General features: G+C 46.0%; 2 protein-coding genes across 5 annotated transcripts in view; one reads left to right on the top strand and one right to left on the bottom strand.

Annotated features, from left to right (window-relative positions):
- Rffl (ring finger and FYVE-like domain containing E3 ubiquitin protein ligase) overlaps positions 1-4,162 on the top strand; it is a 69,680-nt gene extending 65,518 nt beyond the window's left edge. For all 4 annotated transcript variants that reach the window (XM_005402858.2, XM_005402854.2, XM_005402855.2 and 1 more), the window contains one exon: positions 1,533-4,162. In XM_005402858.2, the coding sequence (XP_005402915.1) occupies positions 1,533-1,714 (182 nt within the window). In that variant the 3' untranslated portion in view covers positions 1,715-4,162. The remainder of the gene's footprint in view (positions 1-1,532) is intronic.
- Positions 4,163-6,376: 2,214 nt separating this feature from the next.
- On the bottom strand, positions 6,377-26,481 carry Lig3 (ligase III, DNA, ATP-dependent; the record flags this gene model as incomplete). Its single annotated transcript, XM_013503401.1, is given in 19 exon segments — positions 6,377-7,127; positions 8,408-8,535; positions 8,863-9,064; positions 9,511-9,657; positions 10,068-10,142; positions 10,437-10,579; positions 11,432-11,555; positions 11,866-11,943; positions 12,305-12,392; positions 13,504-13,583; positions 14,530-14,661; positions 15,655-15,810; positions 17,717-17,885; positions 18,582-18,659; positions 18,786-18,952; positions 19,617-19,768; positions 20,359-20,556; positions 23,554-23,697; positions 25,931-26,481. Coding segments are annotated over 19 exon segments (3,046 nt in total), but the record flags the coding sequence as incomplete, so codon positions are not given.
- Between the last annotated feature and the right edge of the window lie 1,099 nt (positions 26,482-27,580).

Raw genomic sequence — 27,580 nt, 5'->3', positions numbered from 1 at the left:
TCAGTGATCCTCCTGCCTCAGCCCCTCTTGTGCTGGGATTACAGGCATGCATCACCACACCTGGCAGGGGAAGTGTTTCTTGACTTTTTGAATGGTCCAGAAAAGAGGAAAAAGGAAGTTCACAAGTGACAGATTAAGGGAAAATTCCCTGTGGAATAGCCAAGCCCCGGGTGGTGACCCGTATGAGGCCAGGTCTCTATGGCTGCCTAATTCAGCCTGCAATTTAAGACATTATTGGAGATAGCCAGGCTTTCAGAGTTGTTTCCTGTTTTTTTTTCTTTTTGTACTAGGAATCGAACTCAGGACCTTGTGCTTGCCAGGCGGGTGCCTGTGCCATTGAGCTATATCCCCTGGCCTCTAGGCTTTCAATCATGACGATTTTTTTGTTTGATAATGGTCTGCCCACTGTATCCTACCACTGACACAAGCCATGTAGCACTTACTGAGAACTCTGTGCTCTGGGCAGTTGGTACTGTCTGATAGTCTCCACCTGAAGGCCATATTGCCCATGAGCTGTGGTCCTAGCCACCTGGGTTTGAGACTTGGCTTTCACTTAACAGCTGAGTACCCTTGGGCAAGCCACTTAGTTCTTTGACCCCAGTTGCCCAAGAGTAATAGGAGTACTTCACAGTTTGACTGAGGATTCCATGGGTTAATACATGCAAAGGTCTTAGGACCTGCCTGGCACAGTGGTCTGCATTCAGTAAATGTGAGCTGTTACTATTCCCTTGGGTAATGTTTATTATCAGACATTTAGAGAACACCTACCATGTCACCCATGTTCTGGGATTCAAAGATGAGTTTCTGCCCTCAGAGACATAGCAAACTTAAGTATATGATGATAGAAATTGAGTATGTTGAATTAAGGAGCTCTCTTAAGTCTATGGGGAGAGGTAAGTAGGCAAACTAAAATTATAATCCAGTGTGATAAGCAGTGTGTGTGGAGGGGTAGGAGCAAAATTCTATGGTGGTTTCACAGAAGAGGGAGCAGTAAGCTCTGGCAAGCTTTTCTGTACGTCTCCTCAGAGGCAGCCCAGGAGTATTCTGTGGGCCTCCATGATTTGTAGTTTTATTAAATTGTGTTGTTTTTATAGATAAGCCTCCTGATTCTTAATGAACCATCCATTATAGTTCTGTTTATATCTAAACTTTTCTAAACCAGTTTTATCTTTTCTGTATGTCTGTCTCAGGGGCTAAGGAGTCCCTAACTACCACTCATTCACTATATTACAGCCTGTTATTTCAAAATTATTTCTTTGAGGCTTTGAAGACTTTCTTAGTTCTCATGTTTTGGGATATATTTGATGCACAAATACTGTGTTCTTCAAGTCTGTAGCGCTCTGAGAGGAAGTATGAACCCAGGGAACACCTGAAGTAGGTTACTGAAGCTTTTTCTGGAGGAGCTTGATTTAAGGAAAGTGTGTGGTTTGGAGATTTGTCCAGGGTGCCCATTCTCTCCTACCTCCACTTGACCCCTATGCTATACACTAAGACAATCTCACGTCCCCATGCCTCTTTTTTTGTTTGAACAGGGGGAGCAGTGCCATCTGGCCTAGAGGAGAACCTATGTAAGATCTGCATGGACTCACCCATTGACTGTGTTCTGCTGGAGTGTGGACACATGGTAACCTGTACCAAGTGTGGCAAGCGCATGAACGAATGTCCCATCTGCCGGCAGTATGTGATTCGAGCTGTGCACGTCTTCCGATCCTGAGGGCTTGCACTGGCTTCTTCAGTGCCTTACAGGGATATAGCCCAGGGTGGCTGGGCTCGGGGTTGGTCAGCTTGCGGAAGCGAACTAACAGAAGAAATTTTTCAGTGTTCCCAAGACCAGGGCAAAGATGCTATGTCATCCCTGGGCGTGCCTGTCTGGTACGGGGTGCCCCACTTGGCTGGCAGAGTGGCTGAGGCCAGTAGGAACTGCTACAGATCACATGGGCGAGTGCCTGCTTCAGTGATCTTGGGAATAATGATGGTAACTGATGAACAGAGGACTCCCGAACTTGGACCATGTCTTCCTTCTTCTGAAGATCTAGAAACATTTTAACTCTTCTGTACCCCATTCATCCCCTGAAAATGCTTGCCTGTATTTCACCAATCAGAAGTCCTACTAGAAATGGTTCCTTCCTCCCCTGCACATCTGGATTTAAACTTCTGGTTGCTCTGGCTTTCTGTGCTTTAACATCTTTAAAGTCTCTTGCTATATTGCCTAAAATCCACATTTCTTTGGACCAAAAATATGTTAGTTTATCAGATCAACTGTGGTCCTTAGGACAGAATTTAGAACAGCAAACTTTTCTCTGGTGAGAAATGAAACACAAATGCTATAGAAAAATATCAAAGTTGTTTTGAGTTGCTTCCTTAAGTGTTGGGACTGGAAGCTATCAGACTCTTGATCTGACCCTGGGAGCCAACAAAGCATCTGGTTCCCAAATTGCTGAGAAGTTCCAGAATCTGTAAACAAAGGATGTGCATGGATCATCTCTGCTGCTTTCCTTTTGAGACTTGACTTTGCACCATCCTCAACTTCAAACTGCAAGGGGGAAGCATGGTGTAGAGGCAGTGCCTTCTGCTTAATTTTGGCTTCTGAACTTTTTTGTTTAATAGGCAGGGGTGTTAAACATCCTACTGAGGTCCCTACATTCTCCAACAAGGTTTTTAATCTTGGTCTCATCAAAGGCATAGACAAGCGAGGAGTCTTACTCTTGAACTTTTCATGATGTTCTTGGAGCACAGAGGTGAGGCAGAGGAGCTAAGAGGCACTGGAAGATGCTGAATGAGGCTGAATTCTGCCTATAGGCAGACAGCTGTCAGTCCCTACTTTCATTTCTTTATCAAGACAGATCTTTTGGTCCTTTTCAAAGGACTAGCTAATGCGTAGTGATGTTTTTTGAGCCTTCTTTAGGCTCTTTCTACCACTGGAGAAGCTATAGGGCTTAGGTTTGATAGAGAAGCTCAGCAAAGCACAAAACACATGCTCTCAGAAGAGCGGTGTGTCTGTTACCAATGGATGAACTATGCAGACTGCCCCTCCCCATCCCCCCATACTGTGTAGCTGAGGCCTAGACTAGAAGGACCAACTGACTAGAAAGCAGATGGAAACCTCTAGCAGGGCCTATTACATTAGTACATACTCATGCTTTCCCTCCATCAACCACTAAACCCCTCAGGAGGAATTTCACAAAGTAGTTGTCAGTGGAATGCTGGGCCACTTACCTCAACATTGTACTAAGTCCAGATGATCTCATTCTGGGTGCCTTTGTAGGAATGGGGGAATCAGACATTTTCCAGTGAAGGCTTGCCTTTCATCTTTTTGCTGAATGATAAATACTGTAGTTTTTGATGCCTACTAGTTTAGCAAAGGCTCACTGGTTCAGCTGCTCCTCAACTCTACTATGAAACAGATCTGCGAATATGCAACTTTGGTAAGATCTAGCAATAACTTCAAGGAAGACGCTAAGCCAGCTTTCCCCCTCCTTGCAACTTTCTCTGCTGAACTGAAGCCTTACCTCCCCTACCTCCAACTTCCTCTCCTAGACAGGAACTGAAAATAATATACTGGTGGCTGTTTGTAAACTCAGCAAGAATTAGAACTGATGTCATTTACTCATTTTGAAAGAACTTGCCTTTAAATCTATCTTTTGGTGGATTCCCATTTGGGAAAAAAGGTGTGAAACCATCCTGGTTTTTGTTACTTTTATTATTATACCAAATAAAGGCTGGCAGTTTCAAGATCCCATTCCAGTTAATATCTACCCCAAGTAGAAAACCTGATTTTTTATTGAGTCCTCCCTCTTGTCCCTCATGGATCCTTGGTCTTAATTTATCGTGGAAACATTTAATAATTTCAATTATTCTGTGGCTTTTGCTGTGATTGCTTTGAGACTTCAGTTGGGACTTGTTTTAAAAGACTTGCACAGCTGACTGGTTCATATGTTGGAATAGTTGGATCCAAACTAATAAGCTGTACAGGAGTTAGTGCTCAATATATATTGTACAAATTTATTGAAATCTCATGGATGTCAATGTGTTATTTCAAGTGGCTTATATTAAGATTCTCTCAGACTTACTTGGGTGTTAAACAAACCCAAATATGTATTTTTTGTTTCAGAGCTCTGCTTTATAATTTTGTAATAAAGTTTCAACATAGATGCCTGTCGGATCTGGTCTGAGGATGCCGCCAGAGGTCTGATGGTTTATTGACGAAAAGAACTGATATACCTTAGGCAAATCCCAGGCTGTGTGCACATTAAGGTGTGTTTTGGTGATTCCATTATTTTTGGAGATGCTGGAGCATGTGGCCTTGGTGCAGATATCCCTTCTCAGTGTCATTGTGACTTGCCCAAAATCTCCAAGTAGTATGTGAAAACAGTCTGGAAGAGAATGGAGCTGGCAGGAAAAGGATGTAGCCCAAGATGCATGCGAAGCAGCACCAGGTTGAGTTCAGATATTTACACTGACCTAGTAGAAATGACCCTTTAATATCTAGATGGAAAAGAACCTGAGGACAGCTAGGGTAGGCAGTTTAGTAGTTAGGTCACCCTGGGAGAGATGTAGCTTTTGGGCACAGCTGAAGTATGGCTCAGAAAAAGATGGCCCAGCCTCATAGGCAAGTGTTGTGTATACACAGGCCTGTACATAACCCCCCTGACCTAAATGTTCCAGGAGAGAGGAGAGTACACCCTCTGAGAAAACAGGGTGATATGCAGAGCTGTCCGGTGACTGACGAGAAAACAAGAAGGAATCTTGCCAAGAGGATTTAAAGGCCGGAGGTTGGGCCACAGTACCTTGACCTCACTGCTCTGGTTGGCTGACCTGCTCAGCACTCAGTGATACCTGTTGCCAACCAGCAACCCGTGAAGAGGGCAGGCATCTACTCTGGAGGCTGAGATCAAAGCCACCCTGGGCAATTTAGCAAGACAGTCTCAGAAGTTAAAAAACGAGGGCAGGGGCTGACTGCGGGATGGCTCAGTGGTAGAGTGCTTGCCCCACATGCACATTCAGGTTTAACACCCAGCAACACCACCAAAAAAAAAAGGGTTTAACATAATGTGGCTTAGGGTCAGGTAGAAATACACAAATACGAAACTCTACATGTGGTCTATCTCCAGAGTAAAAATTGTGCTAGGAACACTGGAAGGAAACACAAACTGCTGAGTTGGAGCTAACGCAAGAGAAAGGTGGAGAAGAGCCAAGGGACAGAACTTGTAACTGCAATGAAGGCCTGCATCTGGCAGTGCCCCTTCACTGGGAGAGTGCACCCTGAATGTAAGCAAGCGGGCTGGGGAGGGGACAGCCTTGTGTGTTACCCTGGCCCAGCTGCTTGGCTTGAGGAGGCTGGAGAGGGATGAAAGTCTTTCTAGGACAGTGCTCAAATAAAGAGCAGCTTTTATGTTCACAAAGGATGGATTAACAGGTGTCTCAGTCCCAATAGTAAGTTCAGACTGAATGGTACGTAGTCAGAAACACCACATGTCCAGTACTAGTGAGGACAGTACCTTCAAATCTTCCCCACCCTCATTTTACACAGTAGGTGGGAACTAAGGTCAAATTCAAGTAGGCCTCCCAACTGGCAGGTAGCCTCCTAGCAGAATATTACCTTCGTTCAAAGCAAGGGACAGGGAGTATGGTCCTCTTCCTAACGGCCCAGACATTTCAGTGTTGAGTCACATTAACGTTTAACAGGAGATAGGCAAACAAGCCTGCGAATTTGTTGATAGTAACAAGGGTGTTGTTCCTAATTCTAGACAGCTGTGTGCCAGGTTCCGTGCTTTGTTATACACACTATATCTGAGGTCACTCACAGCCACCTATGATTTAGGAGCAGTGCTTATCCCAATCTACCCTGGGGAATTGCTCAAAAGCTAAATAACTTGCCTAAGGTTACAGCTGTTACATTCCAGGACTTGAACCAGGTCTGTCTCTGGCCCTACTATCTAATGGGGCAGTCACTACTGACTTGTGACCATCTGGAGTTGAGTTAAGAAGAAAACTTCAGCTCTTCAGTTGGGCTACCCATGTTTCAAGTGCTCAACAGCAATGTAGCTTCTTCAGCTAAACAGTACAGATTTTTAGGGTAGTTCCACTGCCATAAAAACATCGATGATAGCCCTTGTCTATACAAATTGTCTTTTCTTCTTCAAATAAATCAGCACAGAGCCGGTCTTTATGTAGACTTGTCTTCAGGTGTGGATTTGTATTCTTAGAGGGAAGTCTTGTTCTGAGACTTCAAGGAGGCAGACTGATCTTCCTGGAGCCTCTAAATCCCGTGCACCCCCAAATAACCACCTTCCTCCACATACAGGCCTCATTTCCTACCGGATCCTATGCCTCCCTCTCGAGTGGGACCCTCCCCCAGAACACAAACCACAGAGAATGAAGTCACGGAAGTTCATTTTCTCTTTTAAATGAGGGTTCATCCTGGCAAAAAGGGGCCAGGCTGAATACAAATTTTGCCAATTTGGTAGGCAGTCTTTTAAATACAGCTGTAAAAGTGGCAGGCAAGGAGAGAAGATGGTGACAAGGCTTCAACAGCCCAGTCTTCACTCCCTCTAAAGAAGCTAGGGGGAGCCAGTGGGGAGCCATATTACTGCAAGACATTTTATTTATAAAAAAATAACTAAGCTTCTTTTTAGGAAACAATAAGGATGACAATGCCAGCACCCAGATCTGAAAGATCTATTTAAACCACAAAGAGAAACTGACTTCACTTGTGGTGTCCACAGCAACTACTCCTAGTCCGGGAGAGACCATGAAGAGTTGTGGATTTGGAAGATTTGATGCTTAGAGAAGAAAGCCCACCCCCTCCTCTACTCTCCACTACCAGTCCCAGCCTGAGCCCTGTGATGGTGTGGCAGGGGAGAGTGCAGCTTAGGGCAGGGAAGACTGCAGTCCTAGCAAGGAGCTACCAGCCTCCGTTTACGGATACATGCCCAAATCCACTCTGGGGAGACCAGCTGGGCCTCAGGGTTCTTGTCCCTGTCACCGAGCACGTGGGTGGCTGAGGCCATGTCAAATTCCTGCACCAGGTCCCCGTTGAATGCCACAAAGTAGCGTCTGAGACGGCTGAAGTCTGGTGTGGAGGGCGGCAAGTAGAGCCGAACCCCAGTGAAGATGTCCAGTAGCACCTGCAAACATAGAAGGGTCAGGGTGGACTAGATCTGCACTGGGCACAGGCGGGTCTTCACCCAGATGCATACAGGGCAGAGGAAGGAAAAAGCCAGTGATGGAAGGAGCCCAGAATTTAGGACACAAGCAAGAAGAGCTTGCTGGATGAAAGGCAGACATCAACACTGCCATCCTCCAGTCTACAGACAGGACTGATACTCCTCCCACCCTGCCTAAAGGAGGGAAAACAAGGAGAAGAGGACAGGCCCCAACATTTGAGGCCTGGAGATGAGAAAAGGACATATCCACAGTCATCCCGGGGCTCTAACTTACTGTCCCAGCTCAGTGATATCCCCTTGCAGATCAAGCATTTGACTGCACCACTAGCCTGACTGAGGTGAGGGGTCAGGAGTCTTGCTCATTACTGTACACAGGCTCCAGGGCTTTAGGCAGACAAGAGCCATGGGAAAGGTTTCACTGGTCTGCTGGGAACAGGCTCAGGCCCTGAGTTGTCAGATTTCTGTGCTTATTCTTGGGTGGAGGTACAAAGGGTAAGGGCACAATCACCGCAGTGACCCTATGTTTAAATTCATTTACCCTTTGGGGCAGGGTGTGTCAGTACTAACCTAGTTCTAGGTCTCTGTAAGTGCTCAACACGGTTGCCAAATCAAAGAAAAGATGACTATTAAAAGGAAAAGGCTGGAGTGGCATGGTAGCACACGCCTGTAATCCCAGTACCCTGGTAGCCTGAGGCAGGAGGGTTCCCAAGTTTGAGCCCAACCTGGGCAACTTAGTGAAGTAATGTAAAATATAAAACTAAATATAAAAAGGTCTGAGGTCCAGGGCCTAAGTGCAAAGGCCCTGGGTTCAATTCTCAGCACTTCCCTACTACAGGGAAGAAGCATGGAAAATGACTGTCCAGCTGGGAGGCAAGTCACCAAGCCAGTGCTCCCTCCCCTGGCTGGCCAGACTTGCTACGACTGACCACAAACTCATACTGCTGCACCACACCCAGACTGCCTTTCTCCCCTTTAATGGAAGCTGTGACTTGGGGCTGGCCGCTGGGTGCCCTGTGGCCTCTCTGGGCTGGGCCAGGCTCTATCTCCTGCCTGCTGGCACAGCTCTCCTTCCTCTCTGCCGGCCGGCTGCCCGCTTCTGCAAGGCAACAAGAGGGCACAGGTGGAGCAGCAACATAAGGGGGTGAGCTCTTTAGCTGGTGTTCCTCCAGCCCTTCTGCTCATCCTTCAAGGTTCGTGTGCAGAGGGCTGGGGACACTCGCCCACCTGGAGCGCGTTCTTACCTTCACCTTGGCTGGGCACGGGCCATCGTCAGCAGCTTTCCTTTTCTCCCCTACTTTCACTGGAGAAGACTTCGTGGCCAGCTTCTCTCCCACTGTCACAGGGGAAGGCTTTGCATTCAGCTTGCGGCCTGCAGGACAGAATTCAGGTAAGAATAATGATAATGGTTCCTGAAGTCAAGGGGAAAGAAGGGAGAGAGCTACCAGCTAAGGCTGTTAGCTCCCCAGTCACAGCTGCTCTCCCAAGACACTATCATTCAGGTCTGCTGTGAAGATCCCAGGTGCCTAGAAGAAGCTTCTGGCCCATGGCTGGACACACAGCAGGAATGCAGTCAGTGTTACTGTAGTGCACACAGGTGATCACGTGAGCTCAAAGCTCGACTGAGACGCTTCCAGGCCTCTGGGATCTGCTTCTCACACCACCCTCACCCCCCACTGTCCCCGCCCCTTATCCTTACTGCCTTTGCTGTTGGGGTTACTCAGCTTCCCTTCGGTCTTCTTGGCGCTGGCAGGTTTGGGGGAGGCTCTGGGAGCCTTGTGGGAAACAGCAGACCCCGAGGTGCCCTCGTTCTCGCCACTGCTGCCTCCCGTACTGGAGCTCCCCTCATCTCCAGCCACTACAGTGAAGTCTGCCTTCTCTTTAGACAGCTGGTACAGTTCCTGAGGATGAGAGGGAGCAGGCCGCACACTGTCAGTCCCTTCCCCAGGTGCTGACCTCACAGTGGTCTGTTTTAGGCACATCTAGCCAGGGATCGAATAGGGAAAAAAGGAACTAGCTTCCTCGGTGCTTTTCAAAAAGTACAGCCCTGTAACCTGAGTAATCGGAGTGCAAATCACAATTCTCGGGACCCAGTTCTTAATCAGCATAGGAACTGCCATGCAGGGCAACCTCTTATGAGGCTGAGGCCAGATGGAGGGATGCTCACTCCTAATGAAAGTGAGGTAGTTTCCTTGGGGCTGGTGGGGTAGGGACGGGGGCAGTCTCAAGCTGCTGCTCCTGGCTGGGAGCTGGCTTGATCTCCCTAACTGCCCGCCTTGGTCTCAGTGGAATGGGGGAAAGGCAGGGCATGTGGGAGAGGATACACATGCAGTCGAAGAGCTGGCACCTTGAGTTGAGGGAGATTGGTGGCAGATTTCCAGTCCTTGTCATCTCGGATTCGGGTGCAGCGAGGGAATCGGATGGAGATCCCATCAGCTGTGTGTGCCTCGGCTTTGGAGAACTCTGCTCCTGTGATCTCCCACACGGCAGCTTTCTGTTAGGAATGGGGCAAGTAGATCTATCTCTGGTGAAGGTGGAACATCTCCCACCAACCAGAAGCAGTACAGAACAGGTCAAACCACAGCAGCTCTGGTTCCCTGCGGGGAGACTCGGTTGCTAGTCCTGCGGCTACACGGTAACCTTAGCACAGTTTTGCCTCTGAACCTGTAAGACTGTGCCAGGTTCCTTCTAGAACAGACCTCTCTGTGGTGAGGGAATGAGTACTCCCTTCCTATCGACAATTTCTCAGTGTTGGCTGACCATCTCTGTGCCTGTCACTTCACAGAATAATCCAGATCCCCATCCTTGGATGGACTTTCAGTAAGGTTAGGGTGATTTTCTGTGGCACTACAGAAATTACAAGCTAATCTGTGGGCTGGAGGACCCCAACCACTGGGCTGATACCTTTGGATCTGGGACGATGAAATCAGGATAGTATATCTTGTTGATCTTCAGCCAGCTGGGTATTTTGCTTGGGTCCTAAAGGAGAAAAGGTGCTATATTCTGGGCTGTTCCTAAAGTGGAACAAATCTTAAGCCTCCCTCTCTTGATATTTAAATTCTGAGATATGTCATAAGTAAAAGGGCACTCCATGTAAGCCTCCCTGCACAGAGGGGATATGGCCTACAGGGTATGCAAGCCACTGTCCACAAGGCAGGCTCTCAGAGACTTTAAGAGCTCAAGGCCAGCCTGGACTATATAGTGGGACCTTCTCTCAGAAAAAAAAAGTAACGCAAACTTGTCTGTAAGTCAGGTCCACCAGGCCTTCGTCACCTTGCTGATTTTCACCATGTCCAGTTCCTTCTGCAGGCGGGCGAGTGTTGCGTCATCGTGGCCTCCTGCACACTTGGTGACTGTGCACCACTTCTGGCTGCCTGGGTCGTAGCAGCCCATGAGGAAGATGGACATCATGCCACCTGGAAGGGGAGTATGGGCTGAGTGTGGGCTGCAGGGAGCCAGCTCTGCCAGCCCCACATGCCCAGCTGAGAGGCAGCCTGGTGGACAGGAAAGGGCTTGGGCCATGGCATCAGAATGCCAGAGTTCACCTCTTGGATCTGCTTATTAGTGTTTTTTTTTTTTTCTTTTTTCTTCCTTCAGTGGTAGGGATTGAACCCAGGGCCTTGTACAACTAGGTGAGCGCTCTATTGCTGAGCTGCACGCCCTCTAACCTATGTGATTTCTTTTTTTTGGAGACAGGGTCTTGCTATGTATTCCACAGGCTAGCTTCAAGCTCACAGTGCTCCTCCTGCCTCAGCTTCCCAAGTGCTGGGATTATAGGTGTGTGCCACCACACCCAGCATTCTGTGTGATCTTTAACCTTTATGAACCCAAGTTTCCTCTGGGCTGCAGGTAAGAATTTTTAACCTTTTTAAGACAGTTTCCTCTGCAGTGAATTAGGGATAATCATACCCACGCTGCTGGGCTGTGGGTAACTGAACAGTGCTTGTCGCAAAGTACATCGTCTATTTATTTCAGACTCCAGTCAGGAAAGAGATTTTTCCTTGAAGAGGAAATACTTTCAGGCCCCAAAGAAATAGCTGGTGGTGACCCTCCTTGTACTAGGACAGCGCAGGATATTCTTGCCCAACTCCCCTGTGCCCAACTCCATGTTCCTAGATGCCACTGCCTGGTGTGATTCAGGCCAGGCTGGGATTCTAGATCCAAGTCATGAGTAGCCATGTTGACAGATGAAGCCAGTAAGAAGGCTGGCGTATATCTCATAGGGTGCCTTCCAAGGGCACCTCACTGGAGCCAGGTGCCACTCTGACCTTTGCTGCCTTGCCCATAGAAGGCCCCAAGCACCACCAGGTCAGCTGTGTCGGCCATGGCTCCCTCGTTCAAATAGTCTTTCTTCACTTTCAGCCAGTGCCGCTTCCCAGGCTCATATGTACCCTGAAGGGACACAAGAGAGAGACCACACACTAGGACGGAAATGGCATGAGGGTGGGATTCACCTCTGCACCGCTGCACATCAGATGCAGCGGTCCACAGAGTGTCAGAGTCCAGCCCAACTGGGAAGGGCCTTCGGGTGGCTCTAGCTACTACAGGAGACATAAAACCCACCCTCCAGATCCAAAACACCTATGGCCAAACCCTGGAAAGGCTCCCCTCAGCTTTTACCCCCAGTCACCTCAGGCGCCACCTCTATCTAGCCAGGATGGGGAAGACTCGGGGGAGAAAGCAAAGGGTGTGCCCGCCTCACCTTCACGTCCTTCAGCACCAGCCCTTCCAACCCCTCCCGGATCACTCTGTTTATCATGTCGGCCAAGTCCGAAGCTTTCTAAGGGACAACAGGAGAGAAACTGAGGATAGCTGAAAGTAGGGTGGCATGGGAGGGATGTGGCAGCTGTCCATGTCTCCACACTAGTCAAGTGCCCACTTAATATAAAGAACAAAGGGTTTGCAAACCAAGGAGGTTCCAACCAGAGAGCTCCTTTGACTCTGAGACAGTGTGCTTACCTAGGAAGGACTTGCACGCCCTGCCCTCCTGGGTGAGACTGGTAGACAACATACACAACTGTCAAAGGCAAACACCTCAGCAGATGGCATCAGAAATAAGACACTCTAATATTTGACCCTAGGGGTTCTCTGCCTTGCTTTCAAACCACTAGGACCCTGCTTAGTGTAGTAACTTCACTTACTGTAACTTGCTTCATTTCTGAGAACATGATCCGGTTGGGAATTTCAACCATGTTGTCACGAAGAAACTTCCGCCGCTCACATAGGGGCCTAAGGGAGACAGGAGAGCTGAGGGAAGGGCCCTCCCACCCCTACAAAGACTTCCAAGGAGGGAAGGGGCACAATGGAAATGAGTGGTTCTGTCTTGGATTCAAGCTCTCCTATGTAACAGTTCTGCTGTCAAGGGCTCCAAGGAGCCCTATATCATGACCGAAGATGGACAACTATGAGCTGGGACAAAGAGCCAGTTCATAGTTGTCGTTCCTGTTTCTACTTGACTGAGCCAAGAGAGAACTGGCCACTAGCCCGGATTGTGTAAATTCTGGTCTCACTTGAAAAACAGTTCTAACTTGTTTTTTATGCCCTGTACCTTGCTTCTCCTCAACCCCAAGGCTGGCTGGTCTTTGGGTCAGCAGGCTGAGCCACGCTGCAGGACCCAAATCCCAAGTCCCACCCCGCTGTTTCTTTGTTCTACTTCCTTCCACAATAAAGGATGTGCCAGCTGCTGGGTGGGGAGCAGCAATAGGTTTGTTTGTTTGTTTTTCTTCTGATACCAGGAATTGAACTCACGACCTTGCGCCTGCCAGGCAGGTGCTTTGCTCCTGAGCTAAATCCCCAGCCCCGGGAGTAGCAATAGGATTCTAAGTGTGGAAAGGGTCAATACTGGTCTCGTGGGCCTAAGCCTTTGGGTGTAGTTAAGTCAAGACTGCTGCTTCATCACAACATGGGATGCATCCCCTACAATCAGGAGCTTCCTGTTGTCAGCTTCTGAAACCAAAACCTCTGAGCTTAAAAGCATGTGCCTTATGCCCGCATAGGTGCTACTGGAGAAGTAAACTGAGAGACCACCTTGCTCACCACATGGGTCACTTTTAACAGTCCATCTTGCTTTAGCTGGGACACTTCTTTGGAGTTTAGGTTTCCTTTGAGACTTAAGCTTTCAGAGATGAGGTAGGGTCTTCCTCAACTGAACAAGGGTTGGACTTATACTAGTCCCTTTCCCTCTCTTCTTTCCACCTGAATCCCTTACATCCCCAATCAGGAAATTAATATAGGTTCCTGGGTTTAAAGATGTTAGCCAGGGCTGTGGGTATAGCTCAGTTTGGCATAGACAAGGTCCTCAGTTCAGTTCATAGCACCAAAATAGACGCCGACAACTCACCTGTCCATCAAGCTGACATCATTGAAGTAGATACAATCAAAAACAAACAGGCAGACATTAGCATCTTGGAAGGCAGCTTTCTATAAGGGAAAAGAGGTAGGACATGGACAAGTCAGAAGGCATGACACATGTAGTAGCAGTCCAGTTCTGGAGGCCCTCTGAAGCACCTGACGTGAAGTCCTATTTTGTGCTTTGATGCACGCTGGCCGTAAGGACACTCAGCAAATGGTGCCTGCTACAGTGTGGATCTTGAATGTCTCCCCAAGGCCCATGTGTTATACCTTAGCCCCTAGGGTAGTACTACTGGGAGAAACCTCTGAGGTGGGCCTTTGTGGCAGGTCCTTAGGTGACTTACAGGTATAGCACTAAAGGGGATAGTGGGATTCTGGCCCCTTTCTATTTCTCTTTGCTCCCTTGCTCTTGACATAAGTGATTTTTCTCTGCCATGTGCTTCTGCTATGATGTACTACCTAGGTCCAAAGCAATGGGCCTTTCTGATCTTGGACTGAAACCTCTAGAATTGTGAGTCAAATTAAACCTTTCCTCTTTGTAAGTTAACTACCTCAGGTATTTTGTTACAAAGACAGAAAGCTGACTAACAGAATAGAAGCCAGCTCAATTATAAGCTGATTCTTATTAGCAGCTCCTTTTTATTAAAAAAAAAAAAAAAAAAAGACATCTACGTTTAAGACTAAATTCAGAAATAGTTCAGAAACAAAGAGTAAGCCCTACAAGCCAGGCGTGGTGGCACACACCTGTACACCTGTACTCCCAGCACTTGCCTATCTATACTCCCAGCACTGTGAAGGTTAAGGCAGGTGGATCATTGCAAGTTCAAGACCAGCCTGGCAAAGTGAGCTCAAGGCCAGCCTGACCTGCATAGACCTTACCACAAAAAGACAAAAACAAAACAAAAACAACCAGAATAAGCCCTACGATAAGTGATATATTCCTCCCCTTTTCAAACTGATAGCATGTCTGAGCACACATACATTTAGTTTTGCACATATGGTACTAAGCCAGTACCTTGTGCACGCCCAGAGTCCCGAAGGGCAGTGGTTTGCCTGTTTTGTTGTCAATCAGGAGGACCTCAGAATCCAAGATCATGCTCTGGCCTCCAGGAAAGGCCTGGGGGATGTAGTCCTTAAAGTGGGCCACCTGGAAGTAAAGAGGTAGCTTTGGTGAAGGGTCCAAAGCCAAGCCACAGAGATAAAGGTCAGACCCCAGAAAAAATACAGAGCAACACACAGAAGCCCAGCTAAGCTGCAAAACATAACAGCCAGGCTTTGTCAGTCACCTGGAAACAGCAACAGGTGTCATGACCCTTGTGGGAGATAGAAGGGGAGAGGACCCACACCCCTGCCATGTCTCCTGGGACTCAAAACATTGGGCTGGAGCTAGGACAGAGCTAGCGAGGTCAAGAATTCCATCTACTCAAAACCTACTGGGGTTACACATTCCAGCAGCTTTTTCTGGAAGACATCTACAAAGGGCTGGCATTGGGAACTGAGGGGCTGAAGAATAAAGTCTTACCCCCAACAATGGGACAGGAATCTGGGCTACCAAATGTCCCCATGGTATTGTGTTTATATCAGAATGTACGCTTCTTAAAGGTCAGAACTCTTACCCATTCTTTCCCACTGCTATATGCCCACCAGCTACAACAGTGCACAAGTACTTGTTGAACATACTAATAAGCAACAGCCCCTTGTACATCTACTTTTAATTTAGCTTAGAGCACATGAACATGGAAATGCAAAAGACTGCACAGGACTCACCAAATGAGCTCACATCCCAAAAGCACTGAGAGTGAGAGAATTATCACTGTCCCAGGGAGCTCTATTCACACTAACCCAAGTCTGCACACTTTGATCATTACTAGAATACTCCAAAAATGAATTCATAGCTGGGCATGGTGGTGCATGTCTGTAATCCCAGCCCTCGGGAGGCTGAGGCAGGAGGACTGTTCCAAGTTCAAGACCAGCCTGAACTGCATAGCATCTCAAAAAGACAAAAATGAATTCACCCATTCATATAACAAATAAAAAATCAAATTTCCTATTGTGAGCTGAAGGGCTACAGAAGAACTCTGGCCCTGAGACTCTTAGAGGGAAGAAGGGGAAAGACAGTTCTGGTGGAAAGGACTAATACCTTGTGAGGTAGGACAGGCTTCAGACTGCGGCTGAAGTAGCTAAAGTGGTCGCCATTCTTATGCACCTGGACTCGCTCACCATCATACTTGATCTCAGAGAACATACCATTGGGACACTTCTTCATCGCATACTCGATGGACTTGCAGGCCTCTGCCTAAGTGTAGAGAAAGCAAAGCTTAGAGATTTCAGTGAGGGGCTGCTTGGCAGACATAGATAAAAAGCCCCAAACTGGGTTAGTCAGGACAGGACCTGGCTCCTGGGATTGACTGCCCTCACTGCATGCTCAGGACAGGCTGTGGAAGAGGAAATAGGAATGGAAAGAGCTGGACAACATTACACCCTGACTACAACCATTGCTAGAGTTGAGAGAAAGTTGACTTTGGCGAAGATGAATGCTAACTTATTGTAAAAAAGTAAAATTGCTCTGAAACAGGACTTACTTCCCCTGAATAACTGAGGTTTTAGGCCAATAATACGGCTCAGCGGCACAGCACCTTGCTTGGGAAGTGCAAGGTCCTGAGTTCGGTTCTCAGTATCAAAAAAAAAAACCAAAAGTAACTGAGGTTTTGCCTGGTGCACAACTATAATCCCAGCACTCAGGAGGCTGAGGCCGGAGGATCACTGTGAGTTCGAGGCCAGCCTAGGATACAAAGTGGGTTTAAGACCAGCCTGAATTATTATTAGCAAATATACTGGTTATCTCAGCATAAGCAGTATGCAGGGGCTGGAGAGAAGAGGGCAGTGACACTGAGGCTGGCAGGGTAACTGCGACCAGGACAATCCAACACGGTAGTGGTCTCTCACATACCTGTTCTACCTATCCTGACAAGGCCAACGTTTTTATGTTCTCGTCAGGTCATGTATATAATCTCACTTCATCTTTGATATCTTCATGACAAAAACTGTTCACATTTTATGGATGAGAAAACTGAAGGTCAGAGTGGCTGGGTATATACAGTACTTAAAGTTACATAGCTTGTAAAGAGCAGGAATATGACCTTGAGTGGGCCGGTGGGGGCGAACCTATGGCATACATGCCACCACTGGCTGTCTGTTATCATTAAAAGCTCTAAAGGGTGAGCCATCGCTGCTCTAAGCCAAACTCCAAAGCCTGTGTATGCAACCACTAAGAGAGTGATGGTAAACCTTTTAGAGCTTTCAATGATAACAAGCAGCCAGCTGTGGCACGTGTGCCTCAGTCTGCTGCAACTGCACTAGGCTATATAACCCATGCCGTTTTTCAAATGACAGCCTTCAAATGAACAGGCTCCAGAAAGAATTCTTACAAAAGTTAGAAATGCCACTAGTTCAGATGGGTAGGCAGTCCTTATCTCTGGGAAGGAGATCTATTTTCATTAAAAGCTCTAAAGGGTGAGCCATCGCTGTCTACATTCCTAGTAAGGGCTTTACTTCCCTACATTCCTAGTAAGGGCTTTACTTCCCAAACACTGAACCCTAAACCAAGGTTTTAGTACAATACAGAAGACAGTTTCAAAACAAAGCACTGTCCACCACTAGGGAAAGCCAAAGAATCGTACAGCAGGTAGCTAGCATATACAGTGGGTCCTGCTGCACAGAAAAACTGAGGCCAGAAAGGAAATCACCTTTCTCAGGAAATGGGCAGGAGCACACGTTATCTCTGTTGGGAGTTAGTTTTCACTCTTTACGCTTCCTCTCCCTCCCGGGTCACCCTGTCACAAAAGCCTAGGTGTACAAAAACTCAGATCTACCCTACAGCAGGCTACAGAGCTCCAGGGTTTCTAAGCACATAGGTGAGACTAGACAGGTGCTTTGGAAAGTCTCACCGGTCATTCTCACAAAGAAACTAAAGCCAAGAGCAGCTAGGGACAGATCCGAGACCAGCAGCTGTATGGCTGGACACATGGCTCAGTGTGCTACTGGACCACTGGCTCCTGCATCTTTGCATCCCCCTGCACAGCCTCTGCCACCTCTCTACTCCTCCTGCCCCAATCCAGTCCCACACCCTGTCACACCCCACCCACCCTACCAGACATGCACCTGGGACGGGCATGGGCAATGGGACAGGCAGGGCTCCTCACCAGCATGGGCTGCACCGGGGTCATCAGCGAGGCCTGGACACTCAGAGCCCGTCTCTGGCCTGGCTTCTTCTCCACCTCCTGCTCATTTTGAAGAACCCGCTCCACTACATCCTGCAGATTGCGTGAGGCTTTGAAAGCTTCATAGGCATTAGGGTCAAGAGCATCTAAACTGCCAAGGGGGACAGAAAGAAGAAAACAAAAGCTTTGATACTCTGGATTGGCCAGGTCTTTCTTTACAGGAGAAATCCTTACCTGCAGAGAAGCAATTGTATTATAATCCCTTCACAGGAGGAGAAAAAACTGAGAATATGCAGTTTTTTGAAAGCCTGTGCCTATTTGGATACAGCTTTAGCAGAGGTAGGGGTGACACAGGCAAGACTTATCCTAAACTTACAGAACACTCTGTATTTTCAATTAAAACGAGTTTTGAGTTGTTTCTCATATACTAACCTGTGAAATAATGCAGGGAGAAGTAGGATTAGCCCAAGAACTAACTAAGTGGAATGAGGACTCAAATCTAGACCAGTACAGGGCACAGTGGTACACTCCTTGCTGGGCAAAGCCATGACTTTCACGTCATGATACACTGGGAGGCTGAGGCAGGAGGATCCCAAGTTTGAGCCCAGCCTAGGCAACTCAGATTCTTAGCGAGACTGCATTAAAAAGGCTGGTGATGCAGCTCAGTGCAAACACCCTGGGTTCACATTCCAGTAATGTTAAAAAAAAAAAAGGAAAAAAGAGAAGGGAAAGGAAGAAAGGGGGAGAGGAAGAAAAGAAAAAGAAAAAAAGTGTCCAAGAGTTCTCATAACAGCTGGAAACACAGAAAGCTGTCAGTGTAGGCTGTCAGAGGAGAGCTTATACTTACACATGTTTTGCACCTGAGTTCATCTTCAGATCATGTTTGATCAACCTGATGATACACTTAAGGTCGTTGGCTGTACACCTAAGAGAATGAAGCATATTCAGCTTGATCTTTGAAGAGCTCTGGACCCCCGGACTTTCCTGCCCTCGTGACTCCCTCTCCCAAGCGCCTTCCCACTGGGTCTGGCTCACTGGTGCAGCTCCCTACCTGGAGGCAATGTCCTGCAGGGCCTGCTGCTGTTCATCCTCCTTGGTGAGCTTGGAGAGTCGCAGGAGGAATTCATCTACTTCCTGGATGGTAAGGAGACTCTTGGCAGCTGGGGGGAAAGACTTGCTCTGCTCAAAGAAGACTCTGATCGTCTCTGACACGTCACCCTGTCTCCAAAAACCAAAATGCCACTGCTGCAACCCCAAGTGGTCAGGTATATCCTCTAACACCTCAGAACTAAAGAATCGAAAAGCTTCAGTCATAGGCTCTTGTTCCCAACTTAACATATCTACCCTCTTCCTTAGAGATCCTATCCCACTCACAGTTCCCAGAAGGGACACGTCTATCCACATAGGATGTGCTGCCTGCCTTAGCTGGAAGAGACACAGCATTTATCCAAGGCTGAGCCAATTTGATTCATGCTCATGCATTTGAATTAAGAGACAAATGCGGGCATCAGATAATAGGGACGCTGGGATGGAAACTTTCCAGGGTGTCAGGGATAGAGTCACAAACCAAAGTTGAATGGTAAGCCCAACTGCAGGAGGGCAAAAAGAAAGGAAAAAATTCCAGAAGAAGAGCCCCAAGACAGGCAGAAGGAAGTCTCAAATTCTGACTTCTGAGATAAGACCTTCTGTCATTTCAGTCCTTAGAAACTTAAGAAATTAACAGGTGTACTTTCATATTCAGCTCCTGCCTAGTGGAAGCTTGCTCAAATAGGTTTCAGTTTCCTAAAACAGCATGTGCCCAACCATAAAAAAGTTGCTGCAGGCGCCCAACTTAGCAGAATCCCTCTTGTAGCAGCGTGGCCTCCTTTCCCCTCCCTCTGACCTGCTCTAGGTCTCGTGCCATATCATCTGGGTTGCAGTTAAAAATGCGGCTGAAAAGCTTCACAATCTGCTTATCATTCAAGTTGTAAACACTCTTAATGACACCCGGCAGCAGCAACTTCACTGTTAGGTACACATCACCGTGGAAACCATCTGGAGACAGAAGAAAGGAACCCATCTTGAGAAATGGAGCTTAAAAACAAATAAATACATAAATTCAAGGAAGCAGAGACTGAAAGGAACCTACACATTGCTGACTATGCTCCCACAGTACCCTGCACATATCAGTACAGTACAGGAGGCCAGGAGCTAGTGTCTGTGTCTGCCTCATCATTAGCCCGTGGATGAACTCTTACTGGGCAGAGCCAGGACTTCAGATCTTTAGTGACAAACACACTACAGATGCTCCATAACAATTTGTTAGATGCATGAAAGAAAGAAAATTAGAAGACTTTATTCCAAATTGTGCATGTAGTTCACAAAAACCTATTCATACATGTGTGACAGTAAATTCTATGCTCAAGTGGGGTGGGTTCTTCTGGCCTTATGGGAACAGAGTAAGGGCACAGGAAGAAATATGCTAAAGCATTTGGAGCTAGAACCGGCTACATAATTTGTGGGATCTGCAAGACACCAGTAGCAGAGTAGTGAAATAGGCATAGGCTCCTGTGCAACTATACACTTCACAAAAACCTACTGATAGGAAGCCAGCCACAGCCCATCCAGCATGCTGATAGCCTCACCTCCTGCTGAGCCTTTCCGCAAGAAGTCCTGGATGATCTGGGTCTTTGTGTTGTAGCTAGGATTATCAGCCACCATGGTACACAATTTCCGAAACTCCCGTAGCAGACAATCCTTGTGCTTGGGGTCACATTTGCTTGAAGACAGACTTGTCTTAGGGGTAGGACTTGAGGACGCTTGCTCAGAGTTGTTGGGCTTGGCTGTTGGAAAGAGAAACAACAGAGATGTTTCATTTTGTCTTTCAGGGAAGGAAGAAAAGAAAGGTAGAGAGGGACAGAAGGAAACCAATAGGCATTCTCCTGGTACTTTATATGTAGTTTCATTTAATCTTGCCAAAGAGGCCCTGTGGGTAGATACCATTGTATACATGTTACAGGTAAAAGAAATGGAGGTCAAGTAATCTCCCCAAATCTCATAGTGGTTAACAGAAAAGAATTAATGACCTCCACACACCCCAGCAGAAGACCAGACCAATGTGCGCCTGTTTAATGTGAGCACTTCAGAGAAGAACAAAGGCTGCTTTCACACCAAGAATGGTCAGGAGGATCTAAGAATTGTAACGTGAACCCTAGAAAAGGTGAGAGGAGAAAAGGAGAAGAAATCAAGCGACATGTCAGTCAATGTGAATTTACTGCTATCACAGACTGTCAGAGCAGATGACTTCCAGGACCATCTAGCCCCTTGGTGGTAGAGACAGGACACATATACTACCAACCAAATCAGGTCTCAACAGTCCGCCTTTCACTAACCTTTCTGTCAAAATAAAAAGTAGTCAATGAGCAGCGCTTTCCTCCAGACACTAAAAATAATTATGACACTTAGTGATTATCTCTTACCTCTGGTGACCATTTACAAAGCAATAGCGGAATCAAAATGGGCATGGTGGCAAACATCTATAATCCTAGCATTTGGGAGGCTGAGGTGGGAGGATTGCCATGAATTCCAGACCAGTCTGGACTATAGCTGAACTACATGGTAAGACCCTGTCAAATAAAATTAAATTGAATTGAATTTAAAAAGCAGAACCATTAGGAAGCCACTTGCTGATATTAAGCTTCATGTGTAGGCTTTGTATATTATAAATCCATCATCATCTCTGACTTGGAGTCTAAATCAGATCTTAGGGGACAAAATACCTGAAATGTCAGTGTTAAAATAGGATTTAAAAATGAGAATACCCTGAAAATCAGAGTTGCTGGGCGTGGTGGCGCACGCCTGTAATCCCAGCACTCAGGAGGCTGAGGGAGGAGGATCATTGTGAGTTGGAGACCAGCCTGGGCTACAGAGTAAGCTCAAAGACAGCCTGAACTGCATGGTGAGACCCTGTCTCAAAAAGTTAAAAAAACAAAAACAAAAACAAAAAAACAGTCTTTCCAGAATTCTGCTGTTCTTGGGGCTGGGGATTTAGCTCAGTGGCACAGCACCTGCCTGGCAAGTGCAATGTCGTGAGTTTGATTCCCCGTACCAGAAAAAAAAAAAAAAAAAAAAAAAAAAAACCAAACCATAATTCTACTGTTCTTATCATCACCTGAACCCTTTCTATCTTTGGCCTACTGTGAGACAACCAATAAACCTCAGATTTTTTTGACTGCAAAATCAGGCACAGTTTCTTACAGTCCTCATGAGAACACTGGGATAGATGAGGCAGGTGTTGCAACTTCTGATTCACAGATAAAGCCACAGAGGCTCAGACATGTGAAGACTTGCTTGGTTCCAAGCTGTCAAGCAAGAGTGCTCGGACCAGACCCTAACTCTTCTGACTTCACGTCTCGATCTCTTTAGATCACACACAATTTCCTTTAATCCACAAATAGCTTCTGAGTCCAAGGTGTCTGGCATTATTACTGTCTTCAACTGAGTTAATCACAAGAATGTCTCAAACAATAAAATAGGCAACAGTGTTTAGAGTAAAAGAACACAGGGACTGGAGTGAAACTTCAATACACACACCAACTGCATCAGGGACTTGAACTCTGGCTTTCTCATTCATAAACTAGGCCTAAAAAAGTTTTCCTTAGGATTAACTGAAGAACAAATAAAAGCCACTAGGCTACTGATGGTGAACCTTTAGAACTCTTAAATAACAAAAAGCCCCTTGTGGCATGCCACAGGTTCACCACCACTGCCCTAGACCAACACTACTGGTTGGGAAAGGCCAACCAATAATCCTGGGCCTCTCAACTGTCCTCCACAACTCCTGCTCTAAGCAAAGCTTTCCTGAATCCCTGTCTACAAAACAGGGATGTAACTATGTAACTATGTAACTTTTAACAGGAAAGTTACATAAAAACCACAATATATGCTTGTGTATAATTATAAATCTGTGTGTGAAGAAAAAGAAAGAAAACACTTTACTGTTCATTTACCTGCCAAAAAGATACGAATAAGAGGGAAAATCCAACCTTACTTTTAAGAGATGGGATCTGAACCCCAAGCCCAGTGATTCTCAAGTCCACACACCACGAGGCTGCACTGTTGCCCAACAAAAGCACTGCCCTTCAGATCCCTTTCTCCCCCTTGCTCCACGCTCCACAAGCATTCTAGCCATTGGAACAAAGAGTTGTGAGAACTAAGAGAAATCAAGGGATATGGTCCACACACTATATCTCCCTTCTTCCACACTTTCATCTCTAATTCCGGCAAATTTATGGAGACAATTTTTCGAAATTCTTTCATTACAAAACATAAGCAGCTGGGCATTGTGGTGCACACCTGTAATCCCAGCACTTGGGAGGCCGAGGCAGGAGGATCGTCGTGAGTTTGGGACTAGCCTGGGCTACAAAGTGAGTGAGCTCAAGGCCAGCCTGAACTGCACAGCGAGAGCCTGTCTCAAAAAGACAAACAAAATAAAACATAAGTAAAGGGCAGGTTATAAAAATCTGTCTGGTCCAGGTAACAACTGGAAAACAAACATCTTCCTGTCACACCAGAAATGAGTGGAGCACTACTTTCTGCCTACACAGAAACAAATTATTGAGACTCAAGATGGCACAGAACTTTCATGTAGTGACAGCCCTCCCATAAAATACCAAATAAAAGGAGGACCATAAAGTAAAACTAAAGTACTTTGTTTCTTTATTTTTTTTGGTACCGGAAATCAAACTTAGGGCCTTGCATTTTTTTTGCCAGGCAGGCACTTGTGTGGCTGAGCTATATCCCTGGCCCATAAAAACTAAAGTAACCCCAACTTCTCTTACCTGAAAAGCCAGAAAATTTCCGGGGATTGGTACTGGTGACAAACGAGGAGCCTTTCACTGGGGATGTCACCTGGCCAGTGGTTGTCAACTTAGCCTGGACAACAGCTTTCTTCTTTGGTGTGCCTGCTGCCTTGGAAGACAGATCTGTAGGACGCCCAGAGAAGGGAAAATATCCTTCAGTAAAAAATCTCTGAGGAAGCTTCCCAAGAGTCTATCAACTTCTCTTAGAGCTTGGTAAGTCGCTACCACACTTTTTGAGTCAGCGCAGTAGGTAATATGGTACTGGGCAGAGAAAGGAACGGCTTTAGGTGAAGAGAAGACCCAATTACCATTTACCCCTGTAACTTAAATTTTCACTATTGCTCTCCATCTCTATTCCACACAATCATCTCCAGAAGTGACAGGATTTGAAAGAAATCAGCAATCACATGGTGACAGATAAAACATGGAAAGCCTACCCCGTAAAATAATTCTAATTCTTAAATGAACCAAAAAGACAAAGACAGGTAACAGAGCATATCTGTTTGGCATAGGCAGGAAAATTCTAGCTGTTGATTTTTTGGAGTCATGTGACAGTTTACCTGTACATATTTCTCTTCCTCTGAGTGAGGGATGGGTCAAGAAGTAGAAAACCCTGAGGCCAATGGCAAAAGCAGGCAGGGTGGATGGGGAGCTTGAGAATGAAGCACATATGATTTAGTTTTCTCTCCTGGAAATCTCTCCCCTCAAGGAACAAGGGTAGATACCCAATTCAGAGCTCTGTCACAACCTGAACAGTAGCATGTACTACACTTAATTGAAGATATGAGTAGTACTTTACGACACTTAAGGTCAAAGAGGACCTGTAGCATTCAGATTAAGCTCACTATGTAGCCCAGTCTGGTTGGAACTTGTGATCCTTTTGCCTCAACCTCTCAAGTACTGGGATCACAGGTGTGCAGCACCGCAGCTGGCTCAGGTTTTTGTTTGTAATACCATTTTTTATTAATAGGAACCTAGATTCCACAGAAAAATGGCTCATCTTCAGCAAGGCATTCAGGACTCTTCCTGTCTCTCAGGAGAGATTCCTATTTCTCTTTCCTCTTATCCAATAAATTTTCCTGCCAGGTGTGGTGGTGCATGCCTGCAATCCCAGCACTTGGGAGGCTGAGGCAGGAGGATCGTTGTGAATTCAAGACCAGCCTGGGTTACACAGTGAGCTTAAGGCCCGCCTGAAATGCATACTGAGACCGCATCTCAAAAAGAGAAAAAAAAAAAAAAATCATACCCCAATAAATTTTTCTATTCTTAAAAAAAAAAAGAAAAGAAAAGAAAAAAGAAAAAATGGCTGATCCAAAGGATAGATTAGATCACTGTAGAAGATAAAAGTATCACAAGGTGTGGTGGTACACACTTATAATTCCAGCACTTGGGAGGCTGAGGCTGGAAGATCTCTGTGAGTTGAGGCCAGCCTGGGCTACATAGTGAGTTCACAGACAGCTTGGACTACGTAGTGAGACCTTGTCTCAAAAAGAAGAAAGAAAGTAAAAGATTAAAAGTATTTAATTATGCTGGAGTTAAAACAATTGGAACAATTTTTTAGGTAAGCATGCTGACTCACACTTGTAATTCCAGCACTTGGGAGGCTAACACAGGAGGCTCCCTGAGACTTTGATGACATCCTGAGCTACACAGTGAGTTCAAGCTTGGTCTGAACTACACAGCAAGACCTTGTCTCAAAAAGCCAAAACAAACTTTTTTTGCAGCAAGGTCTCACTATGTAGTGCAGGCTGGCCTCCAACTCTCAGCGATCTTCCTGCCTCAGCCTCCCACAGTCCTGGGATTATAGGTATGTGCCACCATACGAGACAAGATAAATATTTCTATTATCAAAACATACACACGGAGTCAGGCACAGTCACACGCACCTATAATCTGAGCATTCCAGGAGACTGAGGCAAGTGGATTGCCATTTAGAGACTTAGTGAAACCCTGTCTCAGAATTAAAAATAAAAATAAAAAAAGGCTGGGGATATAGCTCAGTGTGAAGGTCCTGGGTTCAATCCTTAGTACTGCCAAAAAATATAGACACACTGAATTATTTAAAGGTAGAGGGCCAAGATGTATGTAACCTACTCTTAAATGGTTCAGGGAACACACTAAAAGAACTCTGTGGGTATATAAAGAAAGAGGGCATATGAACACAAATGATAAAGTAAATGATAAAGTAAAGAAAACGAGTGTTCTTTACACTACTTTCAATCTTACAACTTTTGTGAATTTGAAATTATTTCCAAGGAAGAAGCTTAAGAAAAGAAACAAAAAACTAGACTCCAGTCTCTGCATTCCTTTTTCTATCAGCACCAGCAAGATGAGAAAGCTGTGTTCTCCATCCCACCTGTAATATGTTGGGTTATCTGTTCCTTCTCGCTATCTTCCAGTTCTTCCCATCCTTCCAGCTCTGTGAGGTCTTCGATTTTTTTTGTGGTGGCCCGAGCTCGCTCCAATTTCTCAAACATACATTTAATATGATACCACTCTTTCATATCACCTCCAGATTCTGAGAAGGGGTTGGGTACCACTTTGCCAATTCGGCATACGCCCTTCACAATCTTTTCCTTGCATTTTTTGCAGCCAGCTGTACCACGCTTGGCATAGTCCACACAGAACCGCTGCTCAGCCATCTCACATGGGCCACTGCAGAGTCCCACATGCGACCCTGGCAAGAAAACAAAGCAGGTGGCTCGTGGTCTTAGATGGCCTCCCTGGAATAACAGAACAGGCTTTCTTCTCCGGAGGAGGCAGTGCCCACGAAGCAGATGTGTTTCTGACCAATTGCTGAATTGTCTTATGCCAGACCAACGACACTGTTCTCGGAACGGGCACAGCTCTTTTCGTCCAAGTGCTTGAAGGTTTCGTGAGAAGATCTTGAAAGCCAAAGTCATACAGCTGCATGAAGAGACCGGAGAAAAAAAAGCAAGAGGAGAGATTCTCAGAGGCCAGAATCTCACGCAGTCCATGCTGACTAATCAAATACTTCCTGAAGCAGTAAAGATTCATTGCCTAGGTTAGTTTCAATACAGGAAAATCCAGTTTCAGAAAGGGTGTTCAATTATCTAATGTACATAAAATACATCTAGTAATTTACAATGAGGAGAATCCAAATAACATAAAACATTTTTCAGGCCATCAACAATCCACAATACTCATAATGGATGGTGACCTTTAAGCATAAAAAAAATCCTGAAGTTTCTTTTTAATCACCAAGCAAAATTATGTTCATGAAGTTTCCATAAGAGGTACAATACTTATACCATCCCCCCAAAACAAGTAAGCCACTACATAGATTTGTAATTTAAACGTAAGCTTTCCTTTGAGAGGCAGCTATGCAGAGCCTAGAACCAGACTGCCCAGATTCAAATGCTAGCTTGTCCACTTATTAGCTGGGTGACCTTGGTAGGTTAAACCTTCTTGTTCCTCAGTTTCCTCATCTGTAAAATGTAGCTAACAATAGTATCTAACTAAAGGGATTGTTGCTCTAAAAGTAAAGTGTTTTTTTCTTTTTCTGGTCTTTTTAAAACAGGGTCTAGCTATGCAGTTCAGGCTGGCCTTAAGCTCACTTTGTAGCCCAGGATGGTCTCCAACTCCCAATGATCCTCCTGCCTCAGCCTCCCATGACTGCTGAGATTACAGGCGTTTGCCACCACGCCGGGCCATAAAAGTAAAGCTCTTGAAAACAGAGCTGGGAATACACTCAAGAGCTCAATAAACGTTACATCTTACTATCACCAGTGAAGTAGTTAAGCTTTAAGCAGAGGGTCTTACCTACAATTAACCGGCTTAATTCAGCAGGGAATGCTGAGGGAGCTACACAGGAAGAATCAAAGGAACTGACAAATCATTTCAAATAGAAACAAGCATTATATACACACCTTTTATCTATACTTTTTAAAGTATCTTTATAGTTCTAATACTAAACATACTGTAAGTTACTTGCAGTCTGCATACTGCTGTAAAGTGAAATTGCTATTGCCACATAATAAAAGCC

Source organism: Chinchilla lanigera, unplaced genomic scaffold (genome assembly GCF_000276665.1).
Source record: "Chinchilla lanigera isolate Chin_1 unplaced genomic scaffold, ChiLan1.0 scaffold00080, whole genome shotgun sequence".
Taxonomy (NCBI): Eukaryota; Metazoa; Chordata; class Mammalia; order Rodentia; family Chinchillidae; genus Chinchilla; species Chinchilla lanigera.
This window is presented reverse-complemented; position numbering and strand designations above follow the sequence as displayed.